The 16,717-nt window shown below is 40.2% G+C and overlaps 1 protein-coding gene across 6 annotated transcripts in view; it reads left to right on the forward strand.

Annotated features, from left to right (window-relative positions):
• Window positions 1-16,251, forward strand: part of NIPBL (NIPBL cohesin loading factor) — a 193,628-nt gene extending 177,377 nt beyond the window's left edge. For 5 of the 6 annotated variants that reach the window (XM_084833083.1, XM_084833085.1, XM_084833087.1 and 2 more), the window contains 8 exons: window positions 1,228-1,418; window positions 3,906-4,013; window positions 8,895-9,095; window positions 9,716-9,862; window positions 11,696-11,988; window positions 12,250-12,424; window positions 13,443-13,628; window positions 14,166-16,251. In XM_084833083.1, the coding sequence (XP_084689209.1) occupies window positions 1,228-1,418; window positions 3,906-4,013; window positions 8,895-9,095; window positions 9,716-9,862; window positions 11,696-11,988; window positions 12,250-12,424; window positions 13,443-13,628; window positions 14,166-14,531 (1,667 nt within the window). In that variant the 3' untranslated portion in view covers window positions 14,532-16,251. Of the gene's footprint in view, window positions 1-1,227; window positions 1,419-3,905; window positions 4,014-8,894; window positions 9,096-9,715; window positions 9,863-11,695; window positions 11,989-12,249; window positions 12,425-13,442; window positions 13,670-14,165 lie in introns of all 6 variants that reach the window. The other variant, XM_084833086.1, reaches the window with a different exon arrangement.
• The last annotated feature ends 466 nt before the right edge of the window (window positions 16,252-16,717 follow it).

Genomic DNA, 16,717 nt, shown 5'->3' on the forward strand with positions numbered 1-16,717 from the left:
ACTGCAGGTAGAGAATGGCATACTGGAGTATGTTATTCCTCCCACTTGCTTCAACAAGCAGGGCTCATGCTAATCAGCCCTAATAAGAATCTTTGTCCCTGACAGCTGGAGGACCAACTGCCTTCTTCTATTTTCTGGCCTGCTGGCTTCAGAGTGACAGAGATTCTGAGGACTCTGACACCATCTTCAACTTTATTTGACATGGTTAAGCAATGAACAAGAAACTTTTTCTCCCCACTCAAACCTGGATTGAGTAGGAGGCAGGTTCTTTTAGAAGAAAGACTTGCCTGGTGTTTGGACTAGGAGGTGCCTTCCTCTTGCAGTCTTTCTCCTGCCTCCGTAGTAAACTACAACAGAAATGATACTGACCTGGTTCACATGTCACCTGGTTTGCACCCATGGTTTGTTCTTAGATTAACTTTGGGTTGTTTAACCCACAAACAACCCAAAGTGTTTGGGTTTGGATGTCACACTGACAACCTACAAATGGGGTGGTTGTTTCTGAAAACTGGAAGCAGCTTGCACATGATGTGGATCCCCACAAATCATGCCACTAAATACTGCTGTGACATGAACAGCTCCACAGTGTGGGGTATCATGAGACAGCTCGCTTTCTCCTTTAGACGAAGTAATGAAGCTTCATCTTAGTGAGCCTCTGCAACTCAAGATAACAAACTAGTTTAAGCCTGACCTGCTTAGACACTTGGGTACAAAGTCTGGGTCTGAGCTGTATTCTTAGTCTTTGATGGAAGGGGAATTCCCCAAAGGCCCCTAGTACTGTTAGTCATGCCAGCTAGTGTGAAGGCGCACAGGAGGTTAAATCCCACATTGCACAAGTGGTCTCTCCCTTTCCCCTGCTTGCCTCCAAATCTCCTCTGGAGGGTGTGTAGGGGACTGCAGGGGGAGGGGAAATCTGTTCTGCCAGTGGCTTCTGTTTAACTGGTAGACGACCACACTTGGATCCAACCCAGAGGCATATGATCATGTATGTCATGGCGATCAAGAGATTTTGTAGGGAAGAAGGAGATGCTGCCTCTTGGTCCAGACAAAGCATACAGAATAACTGGGGCAAGAGATTTGGTCAGGCAGGTGTTAAGCACTCCCGCTAACAATTGCATACACTTCCTTAGAAAGTCTGTCCCTGAAATGTGTTCCATATAGTATGAAAAAGAATATATGTCTATGTAATGTTCTAAAAACATCATCTTTGGTTTCTGTTTTTCTTAGGGAAAAAGGTAGCAAAGCAGGAAGATCTGAAAGAAATGGGTGATATTTCCTCAGGGATGAGCAGCTCTATCATGCAGTTATATCTCAAACAGGTCCTTGAGGCTTTTTTTCATACACAGTCCAGCGTTCGTCACTTTGCGCTCAATGTTATTGCACTGACATTAAACCAGGGTCTTATCCATCCAGTTCAGGTAAGTCATTGCATAATTAAGGCTGCAATCCTATGCAGGCTTGTTGTTGTTCAGTCGTTCAGTCGTGTCCGACTCTTCGTAACCCCATGGACCATAGCACGCCAGGCCTTCCCGTCCTCCGCTCTCTCCCGGAGTGTGCTCAAGTTCATACTCATTGCATCGGTGATGCTATCTAGCCATCTCATCCTCTGCCGTCCCCTTCTCCTTTTGCCTTCAGTCTTTCCCAGCATCAGGGTCTTTTCCAGAGAGTTTTCTCTTCGCATTAGGTGGCCAAAATATTGGAGCTTCAGCTTCAGTATCTGTCCTTCCAATGAGCACTCAGGGTTGATTACCTTTAGGATGGACTGACTGGACCTCCTTGCAGTCCAGGGGACTCGTAAGAGTCTTCTCCAGCACCACAGTTTGAAAGCATCAATTCTTCGGCGCTCAGCCTTCTTTATAGTCCAGCTCTCACAGCCATACGTTACTACTGGGAAAACCATAACTTTGATTAGACGGACATGCAGGCTTAGCTAGGAGTAAAACCCATTTAATTCAATAAGACTTACTTTCGAGTAGATGTGCTTAGGATTGTGCTGTAAATGTTTTTTATTATATTTTTATACTACAGTGTTATAGGATTTCTCAGGATATGCAGCGAAACATTTTAACTAGATTTTAAAAATTATTTCTAGGATTTATATTCCACTTTTCATTAATAATTAGCATTTTCAAGGTGACTCACATTATAGTAGATGTTCTTCTGTCATTATAATAGTGACTTAAAATAATGATTAGAACTTTGCATAGACGCAAAAATTTTAGCCCACTGAGTCCTTCATCCCAACTAATTGTTTAGGTTTGGTTTATGTAATCCTGTCTACTATTTGTCCTCTTGTTCCTTATAGCATGATGTGTAAACACCACCAGATTTAGCGATTTCCAGTTAATACACACATTTCCAGTAAAATAGTGGATTGAAATTGTACAAGGGAGGCAAAAAAAGTGTTCTAACTGTGGACTACTTTCATGTACCTAAAAATCAATATTTGTATAGTTATTTGTGAAGTGCCTGTTCTATCGTTCATAAATACTTTGGAAGCCAATTTCCAACCCATTTGGGGATTTAAGTGTGTGCTGGGCAGGGTGGACTTTGGCCAGAGTAGCAGGATATTGGGCGATGTGCATAACTTGAAGCAGGTAGCTTATTTGTGTGCTTCTCCTGCCCTTCCCCTGCTTAGGAGGAACCAGAGCAGTGGAGATTAGGCTTGATAGGTCAGACAGCTGCTTTGTTTGCTCTAGGGCAGTGTTACCTTGAAAAATGCTAGCAAACAAAGCAGCCCCTTAAACACCATGTCCATCTCTAGTGTTCCTGTTCCCCTGGTGAAAGAGAAACAACAATTAAGGCAGTGACACAAAGAGGTGAGGAGTGGGATGGGGGTGGCAATGATCCAGGGGATGGTGGGGCTTGACAAAAGGGATAGGGGAGCTCGTGAACTCGGGGGAGTGGGGGGGTGGCCTAAGGTCCTGGGAGATGTGGGGATAGGTAAAGGTGAACTATGAGAAATACCCATCCCCTGGAGTCCTCTGTTCACCTACCACTTGTCTTACATTGCTGTTACCTGGTTGTTCTTTGGTTACAACAGGCTATTGCTCTGTCTTATGGTTGAGATGTCATTCACCTACTTCTCATAGTACACTAAGAAAGTTTTTGTCTTAGTGACAGGGCTTGGATTATATTGTAGGTGCTTCTTAAAAGTGCTGCTTGCACTGAAAACCATGTGTGTTGGCTGATACACCGAAAAATACCTTGACAATATTAGATAATACAATTTTTATTTAAAATGGTATTATTGGAAGTTACATTCACAGGATTGAGGTAGCACTCAGAACTCTGATCCGCTAATATCAATCCAGCCACTGTGGCAGTGTGTGCATTGCTCTTGGCAGACTTGCACTAATAAGTAAATAAATCCATTTCAAATTCTTTTCTTTCAGTATTCCAGGCTTTGAATAACTGCATGCAACAAAAGGATTTGAAATAGCTTTTTTAAAATATTAAGAGAGGGTTCAAATTAGACTCAACAGGTAGCCTTGGTTGTTAATTCTTACCTCAAGTGAGAAAATAGGCTATTCACTTGCTTCTCTGTCAACAGTGATACATGAACTGGTAGCGTTCATAACTAGAATCCTTGACCCATGCCATGCCATGCCCCAGAGGTTAGCTGTTTTGAAAACTACCACCTGGCACAAGTGTTGTCATGCTATCATTTTTTGTGTCGTCTCTTTAGATAATATTCAGTTCATAAATTATGCTGTAGCTCTGTGGTATACACGTTGCTGCCCACAGACCTCTTTTTCTTTCTTGTGGGCTTTAGGCTCTGAATATTGTAGCTTAACAACTGTGAAGAAACAATAATTAACAATAATTGGAGAAAAATACAAATGTCCATAGGCAATAACTTTATTTTAAATAACTTTAAAATAACTTTTCTATCTCTTTTCCAGTGTGTGCCATATTTAATAGCTATGGGCACAGATCCAGAGCCTTCTATGAGGAACAAAGCAGACCAGCAGCTCGTGGAGATAGACAAAAAATATGCTGGATTTATTCATGTATGTACACTTCTATTTAGCTTACTATAAAACTATCACATTTGTATTTTCCTGTGGTTCTGGAAGGATTGATTTGATTGATTAATTGCACTTTTAAACCACTCAGTAACTCAAGTTCTCTGGGTGGTGTACTAAAAACATAAAATACAAACTATGAAACAATGAAATAAAAACAGCACTTAATAAAAGCAAGATGAAACCAGCAGCAAAGTGTAAAAACACTACTGTAAAGCCATCGGCAAAATAAAGAAGTGCTAAAACATAAAAGCACTAAAAACAGTTCTTAAAATGCCTGGGAGAACAAAGAGGTCTTTACCTGTCACTGAAAAGACAATAATGTAGGCACCAGGTGAGTTTCTCTGGGGCGAGCATTCCGCAGACGGGGCACCACCATCTCTTTTGTAGCCACCAGCCTTGCCTCATTTGGCTGGGACACCTGAAAGGGGGCCTGAGATGAAGATCAGGGTAGGTAGATAAGGGAGGAGGCAGTCCTTTAGGTAACGTGGTCTCAAGCCATTTAGGCCCTTAAAGGTTAAAACCAGCACTTTGATTTGGGCTTAGAAACAGAGAGGCAGCCAATACAGATGGCAAAGTACTGGCATAATATGAGCACATATCTTGATCACGTTTTGGCCAGTCCCAGTTAGCTATCTAGCTGCCCTCTTTTGGACTTACAGAAGTTTCCAGACTATTTTCAAAGGCAGCTCTAACACATTGCAATAATCCAAATGGGATGTTACCAGAGTATGAATAATGGTCACAAGGCTATTTTTGTCCAGTACGGTTATAGTTGGTATATCAGTCAAAGCTCATAAAAGATGCTCCAAGCTACTGAAGCTACCTGTGCCTCTCGTAACAGTGATAGGTTTAAGAGAACCCCAAAACTACTCCTTTCCTAAAGGAGTGTCTCCTCCCATATCTACCTACCCAATCTGCTCCTTCAGGGAGACTGCAACTTTCTCTATAAGAGGCTGAACACTACTTAATCGGACAGACAAACCACCCACAACAAGTATCGCCATGTTATCTGGATTGAGTCTGTTGGTTGGCCCTGATCCAGTATATTACCCTGCCCGTGTACTAATTCAGAACATAAACTGTCTCACCTGTATTAGATGAAAAGGAGAAGTAGTGCTAGGTGTTACCCAAATACTGGTGATACCTCAGCCCACATCTCTAGATAACTTTTCCCAGAAGTTTCATGTAGATGTTGAAAAGTATGGGGGATAAAATAGAGCCTTGGGAAACACCACAGTATAGTTGCCATGGGGGCAGAGCCATAATCCCCCAGCACCAGCTCTGGAATTGGCCATCTAAGTAGAAGTGAAACAACTGCAATAGAGTGCCCCCACATCCCCACTCAGACAGCTTATCTGGAAGGATACGATACCATGGTCAATGGTATCAAAAGCTACTAAGGCATCCAAGAGAACTGATAAGATCCCATTCTCTGTCCCTCTCCTGGCACCTGTCATCCTGCAGGGTGCCCAAGGCAGTTTGTGTTCCAAAACCAGGCCTAAAACCCAATATTAATGAATCTAGAAAATCAGTTTCGTCCAAGTGAGCCTGGAATTGATCAGCAACCACTCATTTGAGCACCTTGCCCAAGAAGGGAAAGTTAGCAACTGGCCTATAGTTGTTTTCATCTTCTGGATCCAGGTTAAGTTTCTTCAGGAGTAGCCCGATTAATGAATCATTTGAAGATGCTGGTACCACCCCCTCTCTCAAAGAGGAATTTACAACCTCCTGGACCCAGCTGGGCATTGGATTGTAATAAACCAAAAGGGGCAAGAGTCGAGCATAACAAGTGGTTGTTGGCTGAACATGACCAAGCACCTTCTCCACATCCTCAGGCCTCAACAAATGAAATCCATCCAACACAACTGGACCAGAACGTGTTCTGAATGCCTCCGCTACTGGAATTGATGATGGATGATGTCATCATTAGTCATTGCATCATAATGGATGAAAGTGACTTTATTTTTAAAGTGTCTCACAAACTTGTCACAGCGTGCCACCAACCGTACAACCAACTCTCTGGGCCAGATTGCAACAGGCCCCTCACTGCTCGGAAAAGCTCCACTGGACAACACTCCAAAGATGCAGTGGAAGTGGAAAAGAAATCTTACGTTGCCACCCTCACTGTCACGGAGTAGGCTTGATAATGGGTTTTAAGCTCATTAATTCGATCAGATTCAGAACGAGTTTTTCTCCACCTGCATTCTAGCTGTTGTCCACTTGCCTCATTGCTCAGATGTATATGAAGACACTGCCTGGGCTTTTCCAAGAGGAAGAGGGCACTTATGCATGATTGTTTCAGCTGCCTGGGACATCTGTGTTCCACAGAGTGACCAGGGCATCAACAGGAGCACCAGCCAGACCAATAGGAAAATCCCCCAGAGCCCTCTGGAATCCATTAGCCTCTTGGGGTGGGCCATTTTAATAGATAGATCCCTCACCCTTGCAGAGGGTAAAAGCCATAGCAAGTATAAATTTCAATAGGAAATGACAAGGGAACAGATGTGAAATCCCCCACCTTCCAGATCCTCCTCCCTCCCCCAATGAGAAAACGACATTCAGATTGTCCTGCCATAAGTACAAATGCACAAATATAAATTTGTATATTTGTTAAATATACAAATTAAATTTGCCAGCCCAGCCATGGAATATATAAGGAGCATCAACATGTACTCAAAATAAAGAGGGCATTTAATTTCAGCAGTGGCAGCTGGAACAATTGAATTGGAAGTGCAGTCTCATTCAGATATACAAAACCCTGCAAAATGAAACACTTGTGACTGACTGAGATGGAAGATCAAAATAGTTAGGCTAAATTAGGCTAAATAGTTAGGTAGATGATTTACGCCATCTAGAAGCCCAACGTTTGTTAAACACGTGCTCCAAGACTCTCTGCTTATTATAAAAGTCTGAAAATGAAACTTTGATATATCTCTCCCTCAAAACAGGGAGCCTAATGATCCTATTTTGGAAAGGGATGAATTTAGACCAGTCCGCACAACATAATAAGGCCAAACGTCCATTGTTTGGGGCCTTTTGCCACTTCTAAGACTAGCCTAAAAGGCTTGCCAGAAAACGTGGGTGTGAGAATGCCTGCTTCGCTATATCAGAATTGCTCTTCCTCCTCCCTGGATTCTGAGTACATGGTGTGGTTCCTCAGGCTGTCATGCTAAACAGCCTACCAGCCTGTGTCCAAAATTCTTTCAGCATATGAATTTTTGGGAGAGCCTTGTGTGCATTACCACTGAACTTGGTGAAGAGTAGAGATGGGGTGTTGGGGGCTGGAAGCAAAACAGAACAAAAGAAGACTGAAGGTGGGGTGAAGAGAAAAAGGGACCTGAGGGATGGGGTTGCAGAAAGACTTTAATGTGAAGAAAATTTGGGGGACTGAAATAGGGTGCATGCCTATGGTTGTAAAGAGAGGGAGTCCTATGAGGTGGAGAGAGGGAAGCAGGGCAATATTTATTTATTAATAACACTTATATACTGCTTAATGTAATAAAATCTAAGCAGTTTATAGATCTCTAAGCAGTTTACATTAAGAGGAATCCAGAGATATGGGAGCATAGAGATGGAACAGTACACTCTGAGGCACAGAAAGAAAAAGGAGTAACAGGAAATCACGTAAAAAACAAATACTGAGTCCGGCCAAGAACAATTCCTGATTTACTAAATTACAAGTTAGTGTTACAGGCCCAAATATTCTCCCCTCACCTCCCGTTTCAGTGCCCTAATCCTGGTGAGATTAAACTACAGTTCCCTCTGTGTCTTTATTAACTAGAATCTTAAACCAAGAGTTTCCTAGATGCTGGTTAGTAAACTGATATTAAACTATAGTTCCCTGTTTCAGACAGAACAAGGAGCTGTATTTTATGTTGGGTGCATAGGCCCTATACTCGGTCCCAGGCTGCTAAACTGTAGTTGAGCAAGCTGGGAATGTATATACAATCTGTGCCAGAATTAAAATACTAAGAAACATGCTTTTCTTTCTTTTTTGGACATAGCAATGTAGTACACTTGACGTCTTGCAGTGATTTGAGTTGTGCATTCCAGCATTGTCCTTCCTGTTTTATTATATTCCTGAACCTCCTCATTCTCTGTCCTTTATTTTCCCAGCCTGTAGATTAAGTTTTGTACTGGGAAGGTATGCAGACAGGATGACTTGATCTCCTTATCTTTTGTATTATAAGAAAAAGTATTTTATACCGCTGTCCTTACTACTTTCATTTTAACTGCTGAAGTAGCAGTAAATATCATGTTTGCTGTCAGCATTTCAGATTTTGGGGAGCTGTGGATATAACACCCCATTTATTTTGTGCAAGCAATTAGAAGAAGGAAGTTGAACTTCCTTGTGCATTTTGACAAAGTAATATTGGGAAAACCAGCTCTCTAGCTGGCTTCAGTATACTACCTGGAATTACATTTTGTTGTTGTTCAGTCGTTCAGTCGTGTCCGACTCTTCGTGACCCCATGGACCATAGCACGCCAGGCCTTCCTGTCCTGCGCTCTCTCCCAGAGCGTGCTCAAGTTCATATTCATTGCATCGGTGATGCTATCTAGCCATCTCATCCTCTGCCGTCCCCTTCTCCTTTTGCCTTCAGTCTTTCCCAGCATCAGGGTCATATGCACCATCTAATTCTCATCTTTGACCTAGAAACTCTCTAAATAGAAAATCAACTCTCCATTAATAGAAATTCAACTCTAAGTCAATTCTGCATATCAGTATGTTGATATTGTGCATAATTCTGCTATAAATGTTTTGAAAATTGTTCACTGGAAACCAATTGGGGAAAATGGAAATAAAATGATTCTGAGCTCTGTTTGTTGTGGAATGAAAACAACTATAAATACTTTAAATTCCAGATGAAAGCAGTGGCTGGTATGAAGATGTCTTACCAGGTACAGCAGGCAATCAACACCTGCCTAAAAGATCCTGTGAGGGGCTTTAGGCAGGATGAATCCAGCAGTGCTTTGTGCTCACATCTTTACTCCATGATCCGAGGGAACCGGCAACACCGACGAGCCTTTCTCATTTCTTTGCTCAACCTCTTTGATGACACAGCTGTGAGTCTAATGCAGACTTTCTACACTGTTATGTAAAGTTGTTTTAACTATTTAAAACTTTGCCATATGTGTGTATGTATATATGTATATTCGATTTATTTCACTGCTAAAAAAAATTCCCTGTGAGTTCTTGGTGTTGGATATGGCTTGGTGGGTTGCATTTATTAATCTGGCCTTGACAGTTCCTAGTTGTACCTGAAGATACATTCCCACCCCCACCCCCCAGCAAGGTCCTAAACTGAGTTTAGCAACATTTACAAAAAAACTTTCTTTGGGTTGACAAGGCAGTTGCCAGGGGGTGGGGGCATCTAGGTTCTTGTTGCTTCATTTATGTTTCTTCTTGACAGGAGTGGTCACCCTCCACCCCACCTCTGCTTTGTAGCTTCCCTGGCTCAGCTTAGCTTCCTTCCAATACCTGATGGGCTCTTTTTTCTCTTCTGTTTTGGCCCTGTACTGGTATGCCTAGCTGGTGTGAGTAGAGGCATCAGGAGACAGAATTCCTTCTTGGCACTTGTCTCAGTGAGAATAGTGTCTCCTCTTCACAGAAGTAGAACTTGGCATCTAGCACAAAAATGCTGATTAGTATGGATGGTTATATATTTTTCCTTTTACTTTCACAGAAAACGGAGGTGAATATGCTTTTGTATATAGCAGACAATCTAGCCTGTTTTCCTTATCAAACCCAGGAAGAGCCACTTTTTATAATGCACCATATAGACATTACATTATCAGTTTCTGGTAGTAACCTTCTGCAGTCATTTAAGGAGGTAAGTAAAATTATATTTTAATATCTTGTTGGGAGTTGCCTATCCCATAAAACCTTTTATGGTCCAGTATTCACCTTCAATCATTCAGTATGCATTAAAACATGGTGGCCAAACTGACTTTGGACAAGTCTGGTACTGCTGAAGTCCATATTATGAGAATGCTACTCTGTTGATCAAAATAGTATTTACATAGCCCACTGTGTCTTAGGATGGTTTTGCCTCTAGTCTATGTTGTCTAGGAAGAAACACAGTGTTGGAGAGGGAAGCAAGAGGAGTTTGCTTGAGTGTACTGTAACCAATTCCTTGAGCCTTTTCCTGCTTTCCAAAAGTGCTTCTCTGGTGGTGCCCCTGCTGCAGATTGGCCACCCATACACTAAACATCTTGCAATAAAATTTAGTGTTGTAAGCTACTAAAGGATGTAGAGAAAGGTATACTTTAAGTTGGAGTTGGCTCTTGTCAACAGGGAGCTTAGATAATGTAACTCCAAAGCGGTCTGTTCTCTGCACAATCTTTGTGGTGCTAAGTTGTGCATGGTCCTTGAAATATGCACCTTGCAGGGTCTCTCTGGTTTAAGTAAAGATCTGTGCAAGAAGTTTGTCTCAGTAGTGCCAGTGTGGTGTAGTGGTTAGGATGTTGGACCAGGACTTGGGAGACCTGGGTTCTAGTCCCCACTTGTCCATGAAACTCACTGGATGACTTTGGGTCAGTCAGTGACTCTCAGCCTAACCTACTACACAGGGTTGTGGTGAGGAAGAAATAGAGAAAAGGAAAACCATGTGTGCTGCCTTGGGCTCCTTGGAGGAAAGGCGGGATAGGAATAAAAAAATAAAAAATCCCTCTCAAAGTAGAGTTGCCTTTTTGTAAGATTTCATCTGTTCCCAAAAATGTCTTTCCACCTTAAGTATTCAAAGAAAAGTCATTTCTAGCTCTTACCAATGTAATGCACAACGTTCTTCATCAGTGTCAGTTAATTAAGCCATCAAAGTCTTTCAGAATGGTTAAATTATGAACCTTATTTGTAGCACTCCTTTCTAAAATATTTAGAATTTGTAATGTAAAGAATTGGATTTTTTTTTGCACAGTAATGCTGTTTTAGGTATGTGTTTCAGGTGTCCTCTACCTGCATACAAACGTACATGCATGCACACACAGCAGAATAGCGGCCACTTCCATCTGAAGTGACCCTACATTGTCATGTGGGCAGGAGTTAATCATGTGGATCTTTCCCATGGAATCTGCACTTGGAGGGAAAGGCCAATCCCATTGGTCCCACTCATGTTCTTCACACATGCATCCTTTGAGTGTGGGTTCGCATCATGTGGAAGCAACTCCCACACTGCTGGGAGTCTGTGAAAGGGGCCTAATGTTATCAATAAAATGGTTGTGTTTAAAAGGCTTCATTCTGGATCTTCCATGTTCTTTCAGAAGAGTTTTTATAACACAGTTAATTACATGAGATTAATGATGTTGCAAAGGCTTGTGAGAACAGATTTTTTTCTTTTACAATTTACCATGTGAGAGAAAGTAGCTTTATCCACTGAATAAAATGCTGCAACAATATATAGGTCTGCTAATAATCAAGTTTACAAATCTTAATTAATTGTGGACACATCTAATGTCAAAAATGTAATAGCTTGGATGGATATGTGTAGGATTCAACCTTTATGTGAGCCTGCTTTTTCTGATATCTTGTCATTAAATTCACCATGATCAGGGAATTGGTAGATCACATTTGTGAATGACTGTGTGTTAGAACAGTTTTCAGATCACTTTCAAAAAGGTTATAATGGTGTTTGCTATTCTTCTAAAGCACCTGTGTCATCCTCTTTCAGTCTATGGTGAAATATAAAAAGGAAAGGAAGCCTTCATCTGATGAAGAGAGTGAGAGTGAAAGTAACAGTGAGAGTGACAGTGAAAGTGAGGAGGAAATTCACAAACCCCGGAAGTCACGAAAACGTGCAGATTCTGATTCAGACACTGATGAAGAGAACGATATAAATGCTGTCATGAAATGTTTGCCAGACAATTCAACTCCTCTAATTGAATTTGCAAATGTCTCCCAGGGTATATTGTTGCTTTTGATGTTAAAACAGCATTTGAAGAACCTCTGTGGATTTTCTGATAGGTAAGGATCTTTTTAGTTTTGTTTACTACATCTGATAATCTCATATTATCCATATTCCTTAGATTTGAACTCTTCAGGACTTGAACAAATTCTGGATTATACTTGTATATTTAGCAAAACCTAGTGCCTTAAGAAAGTTGAAATTCTGTTTATATAATGCTAAGAATGTTTACTCGTATAACTTTGATTATAGTTGCTTCTTTCAAAGAATGTGGGCAATTGTTCATAACTTCTAGCATTTGTTTTGTTTCCCTGGTATAGTAAAATTCAGAAATACTCTCCCTCTGAATCAGCAAAAGTATATGATAAAGCGATAAACCGGAAGGCAGGAATTCACTTCCATCCAAAACAGACACTGGACTTCCTTCGAAGTGATATGGCTAATTCCAAGCTCACAGAAGAAGTGAAGAGGAGTATAGTCAAACAGTACTTGGACGTAAGTATTAAGATACTGCAGAATTTTGCTTTTTATTAGCTTCAGTATAAAAAAAGTTTTGAACTGTATTTTGAGGTCTTTTAAGTCTTCATTATTTAGAAAGATGAACTGCAGTGGCCACAGGCTGAAACTAGTTTTGTTCCAGGTGAGGGGAATGGGGGCAGCAACTATAAGCCATGCTGACTCCTATAGCAAATTGCCCTCTTCAGTTTAATTTTGTTTGTCACATGCCATTATTTACCTATTTGTTAGCCTACTAGAGACTATCCTTATGAGAGCAGTTTGAAAGTCCTTCAGTTTTCAGATGTAGGTGAGGGTGTTGGTGCACAGACATTTTATGTTTCAGTCATGTTGTGGATTCTAGATAATTGGTTGGTTTGAAGGAAAGGGTATGATGCTCTCAGCAAAATTTGTTACCTAGCCAAGAGCTAAAGATAACTGAGAACAGTGAACGGTGGTGTGTTGAGTTGTGGTAAGTTTAAGCTAATGACCTGGTTCACATGATGAAACAGCCCATGGTTTGTTTGGGAGTGAGCAGGAATGAGTGAGCATACTGGCTCCTGACCATTCACCTGCTTTCGGTGTGCTAAACAACCTAGGGATGCTGTGTCCCTGGTTTGTTTTACATGATGTCCAAACTTGGAACTCTGGGTTGTTGGAGGAGATCCCAGAATTAGCCCATGGTTTATTTTTGGGTTATAACTCTGGTTGTAGAGTTCTAGGTTTGGACATCATGGAGAACAATCCCAGGGACAGAGCATCCCTGGGTTGTTTTAACACACCAGAAGTGAGAGAGCCAGCACTCAGTTGCTCCTGCTTTCTCCCAAACAATCCACAGCTAACAAACCATGGGTTGTTTCATTATGTGTTCCTGGTCTTTATGTGCACCACAAATTGGTTTTCTTTAAAAAGTTATCCAAAAGAAGCCTTATGTGTCATCTCCTTTCCGCCTTTTCTTTTCTGTTTCACGGCTCCTTTTAAGATGGTTTCTAATGTGATCTCCAATATCCTTTCTTAGTTCAAACTTCTTATGGAACACTTGGATCCTGATGAAGAGGAAGAAGACGGGGAAGTGTCTGCTAGCACAAATGCTCGCAACAAAGCTATTACCTCGCTGCTCGGAGGAGGCAGCCCTAAAAACAATGCAGCTGAGACAGAGGATGATGAGAGTGATGGGGAGGATAGAGGAGGAGGCACTTCAGGGGTGAGGCGGAGGAGGAGTCAACGTATTTCGCAGCGTATTACGTAAAATGATTTTTATGTGCTTATAAATGTCAGTCTATAATAAAATGTACACTGAGTAATGTAATCCATATGAAAAAATTTGTAGATAGAAATTCTTAACCGTTTATACAACTTTTTGTAGAAAGTTTTAACAAAAAACAATAAAAAACATAGAGATTTTATCTAGCATAAAATTTTTAATTTTCCTTTGGAATGTACTGTGTGTATCCTTTTTATTGTTGCCAAGTTTTTATGTAGCTTTATGATTCATTTGTACATATAATTTTATATATCAATAAGAGTTAAAAGACACGGGTACAAATTAAAATATGTGATTTTGCAAGGATATGTTAACCCCTTGGCGCTGGCGGTCGCGGTGCGTCTCATTGCCGGCAATGGAATGTGTGCTGGGAAATCCCCACTCCCGGCGTCAAGGGATTAAAAGCAATAAAAGCAATAATTTCACTCAAGTTCTTTTGTGTAACACTTGGTCTTTTTTCCCCTCCCAATGTTTTAGTCATTGAGAAGGTCAAAACGAAATTCAGACTCTACGGAGTTGGCAGCACAGATGAATGAAAGTGTTGATGTCATGGATGTCATCGCTATTTGCTGTCCAAAGTACAAAGATCGACCACAAATTGCAAGAGTAGTACAGAAAACCAGCAATGGCTTCAGTGTTCAGTGGATGGCAGGCTCCTACAGTGGCTCCTGGACTGAGGCTAAGCGCCGTGATGGCCGCAAACTGGTGCCTTGGGTAGACACTATTAAAGAGTCAGACATTATTTACAAAAAAATTGCTCTAACGAGTGCTAATAAGCTGACTAATAAAGTGGTTCAGACTTTACGATCGCTGTATGCCGCCAAGGATGGAACTTCCAGCTAATGCATTTGTATATGCAGCCAAATTTTACAGGAAATGAAATAACAGAAAAAAAAAACTTGAAATACCAACTTTCTGGCAAAAAAAAATCATTAATGAAGAGTAAGAATGACACCTGGGATGCAGGAAACAGAAGGAAATGTTTGGTAAACATTTTTGTGGGAGCTTCCTTCGCTGTTGTGCAGCAGAAACTTCTCAGTTCATTTTTACTCCCACTGTATAATAGTTTAACAAAAATTGTTTATATCTTGAAAAAAAACCTTTCTGTTTTAAAAAAAATAAACAAGTGAATGTTGGAAATTAGTCTGTTAATGTTCTTAATAAAGTGTTCTTGGAGTTTAACCTAGCAGCGGATGGCTTTCTTTAGCTTAGCCCAGTTTCCAGGGAAGCATTGTTTTTCCAGGCTGTAAAATGGCAGAATCTCCTGGATATATAATTTATTCTGTTGGGGGAAAAAAGCATGCAGTATCTATGACCTATCTGCAGGAGGAGTTTTTGTAAATGTAGATTTTGATGTATTAGGTCACCCTAAAATAATACAAGAAAAGGGATCCCCAGCAAATCTGGTGGAACGAATACTGCAATAAATTTTTTTACTTCTCTTTGTTACTTGTCTGTTTCCATTTGAATTTCTTATTGTAAAGATCTGTTTAAATCCATTTATATTATTTTGCAGTCTTTTATGTAAAATTTACTATATCGGTGGTTTTCAAAGCAAGACATAAATATTGTTTATACAGTTTGTATAGGCTGACTTCTGAATAATTGGTATCTTTTATTTTTATCCCTTAAAAGGGTGTAAACACAAGTTAACTCCAGGGTTTTATTGTATCCTGCAATATTTAGTATTAACTATATATGATTTAGCACTGTGCCAAACACATTTTCAAGAGTACATTTTGATATAAAAAGAAACTATAGTTTATGCCTTGTACGCTTCAATTTCTTTCTAATGCTGTTCACATAGGGAAAAACAACCATCACTCTGGTCTGAGTAACTAGCCATGTATAGATTTCACTTGGTTAGGACATCATAGCGTTTTGCTCCAGGAACAATTGTTGTGATCAAGAGCACCGTTTGTGCACCTGGGTCCTATTGTCGCTTCGGCTTTCATAGCTGGGAACCAGAAAATCCTAGCAACACACATGATACTCCCTTGCTGAATTGCAGACTGAGGCTGCAAATGGCAGGAATGAATATGGATTTGTAACTTATAGTTGCGCTACCATGTCTTCTTAAATGATTTTTTGAAAGTTGGGTGGGAATACTTGGTTATATTGTAGACAGGTTTTTTAATTAATTAATCTTTTTTCACATTTTATACACTGAAAATGCTATTTTAAACAGTCTCTGGAGCGGTCACTTCAATATATGTTGTCACCAGCCTTTCATAAACTGTTCTAATTTCTGGATAGTGACATAAGGAAGTTGAGTTTTGCATAATGACACAAGCAGAAGAAATGAATAGTAGCGAAATAATTAACAGATGACTATTTTAAATCTTTTTGTGTTTTCAAGCTTATTTAAAGGTGGGTGTTCATCAAACAAAGATTTTGGATGCATCCATTTTCTTCTATAAAACTAATATATGATGGGATGTGGTTTTTATTGCATTAATTTACAGAACTCTTGTGTTACTTGATCTGTGAGGAATAGTGACACAACTAATTTAAATATTTTCTTGTACAGAATTAAAAAATTAAACTGACATGATTAATAATTCATCAGAATCTATTTAATAATTCCTCTATGAAATATTTTTCATTTCCTCCTCTTTGTCTTAAGCGTCTTGCTGCAAGTACTTCTGGGACAAAATAATTTTTTCAAGTTGGGAAAACAAAGGCTATGCTCGAGTACGTTTTACCTCTTTATAATACAATGCTGCAGTTAGTAGTTACTTGTTTATCTTCCTAGGTGCTTGCAAATTAGTTTTATTACTTTAATTTTACCTAAGGAAGGTATTAGAATAGCTCTGTATTACTTGACACATCTATGTTGTTGCTGTGGAATACAGCTAAAAAAATGTTTGTAATGTCTTGGTGATATAGTCTCATAGCTGAATAAGCCTATTCCTCACAGTGATTGGCCCAGGATACAGAATATCCAAATGAGATTGTGTGGGTTTTCACAGAAGCCATGCTGAGTGGTTTAGTTGGCTTCTAGCAACGTTCCCAAAGGGAGGGGGTGC

Source organism: Heloderma suspectum, chromosome 2 (assembly GCF_057233095.1).
Source record: "Heloderma suspectum isolate Gila_16-S chromosome 2, 16-S_ref, whole genome shotgun sequence".
Taxonomy (NCBI): Eukaryota; Metazoa; Chordata; class Lepidosauria; order Squamata; family Helodermatidae; genus Heloderma; species Heloderma suspectum.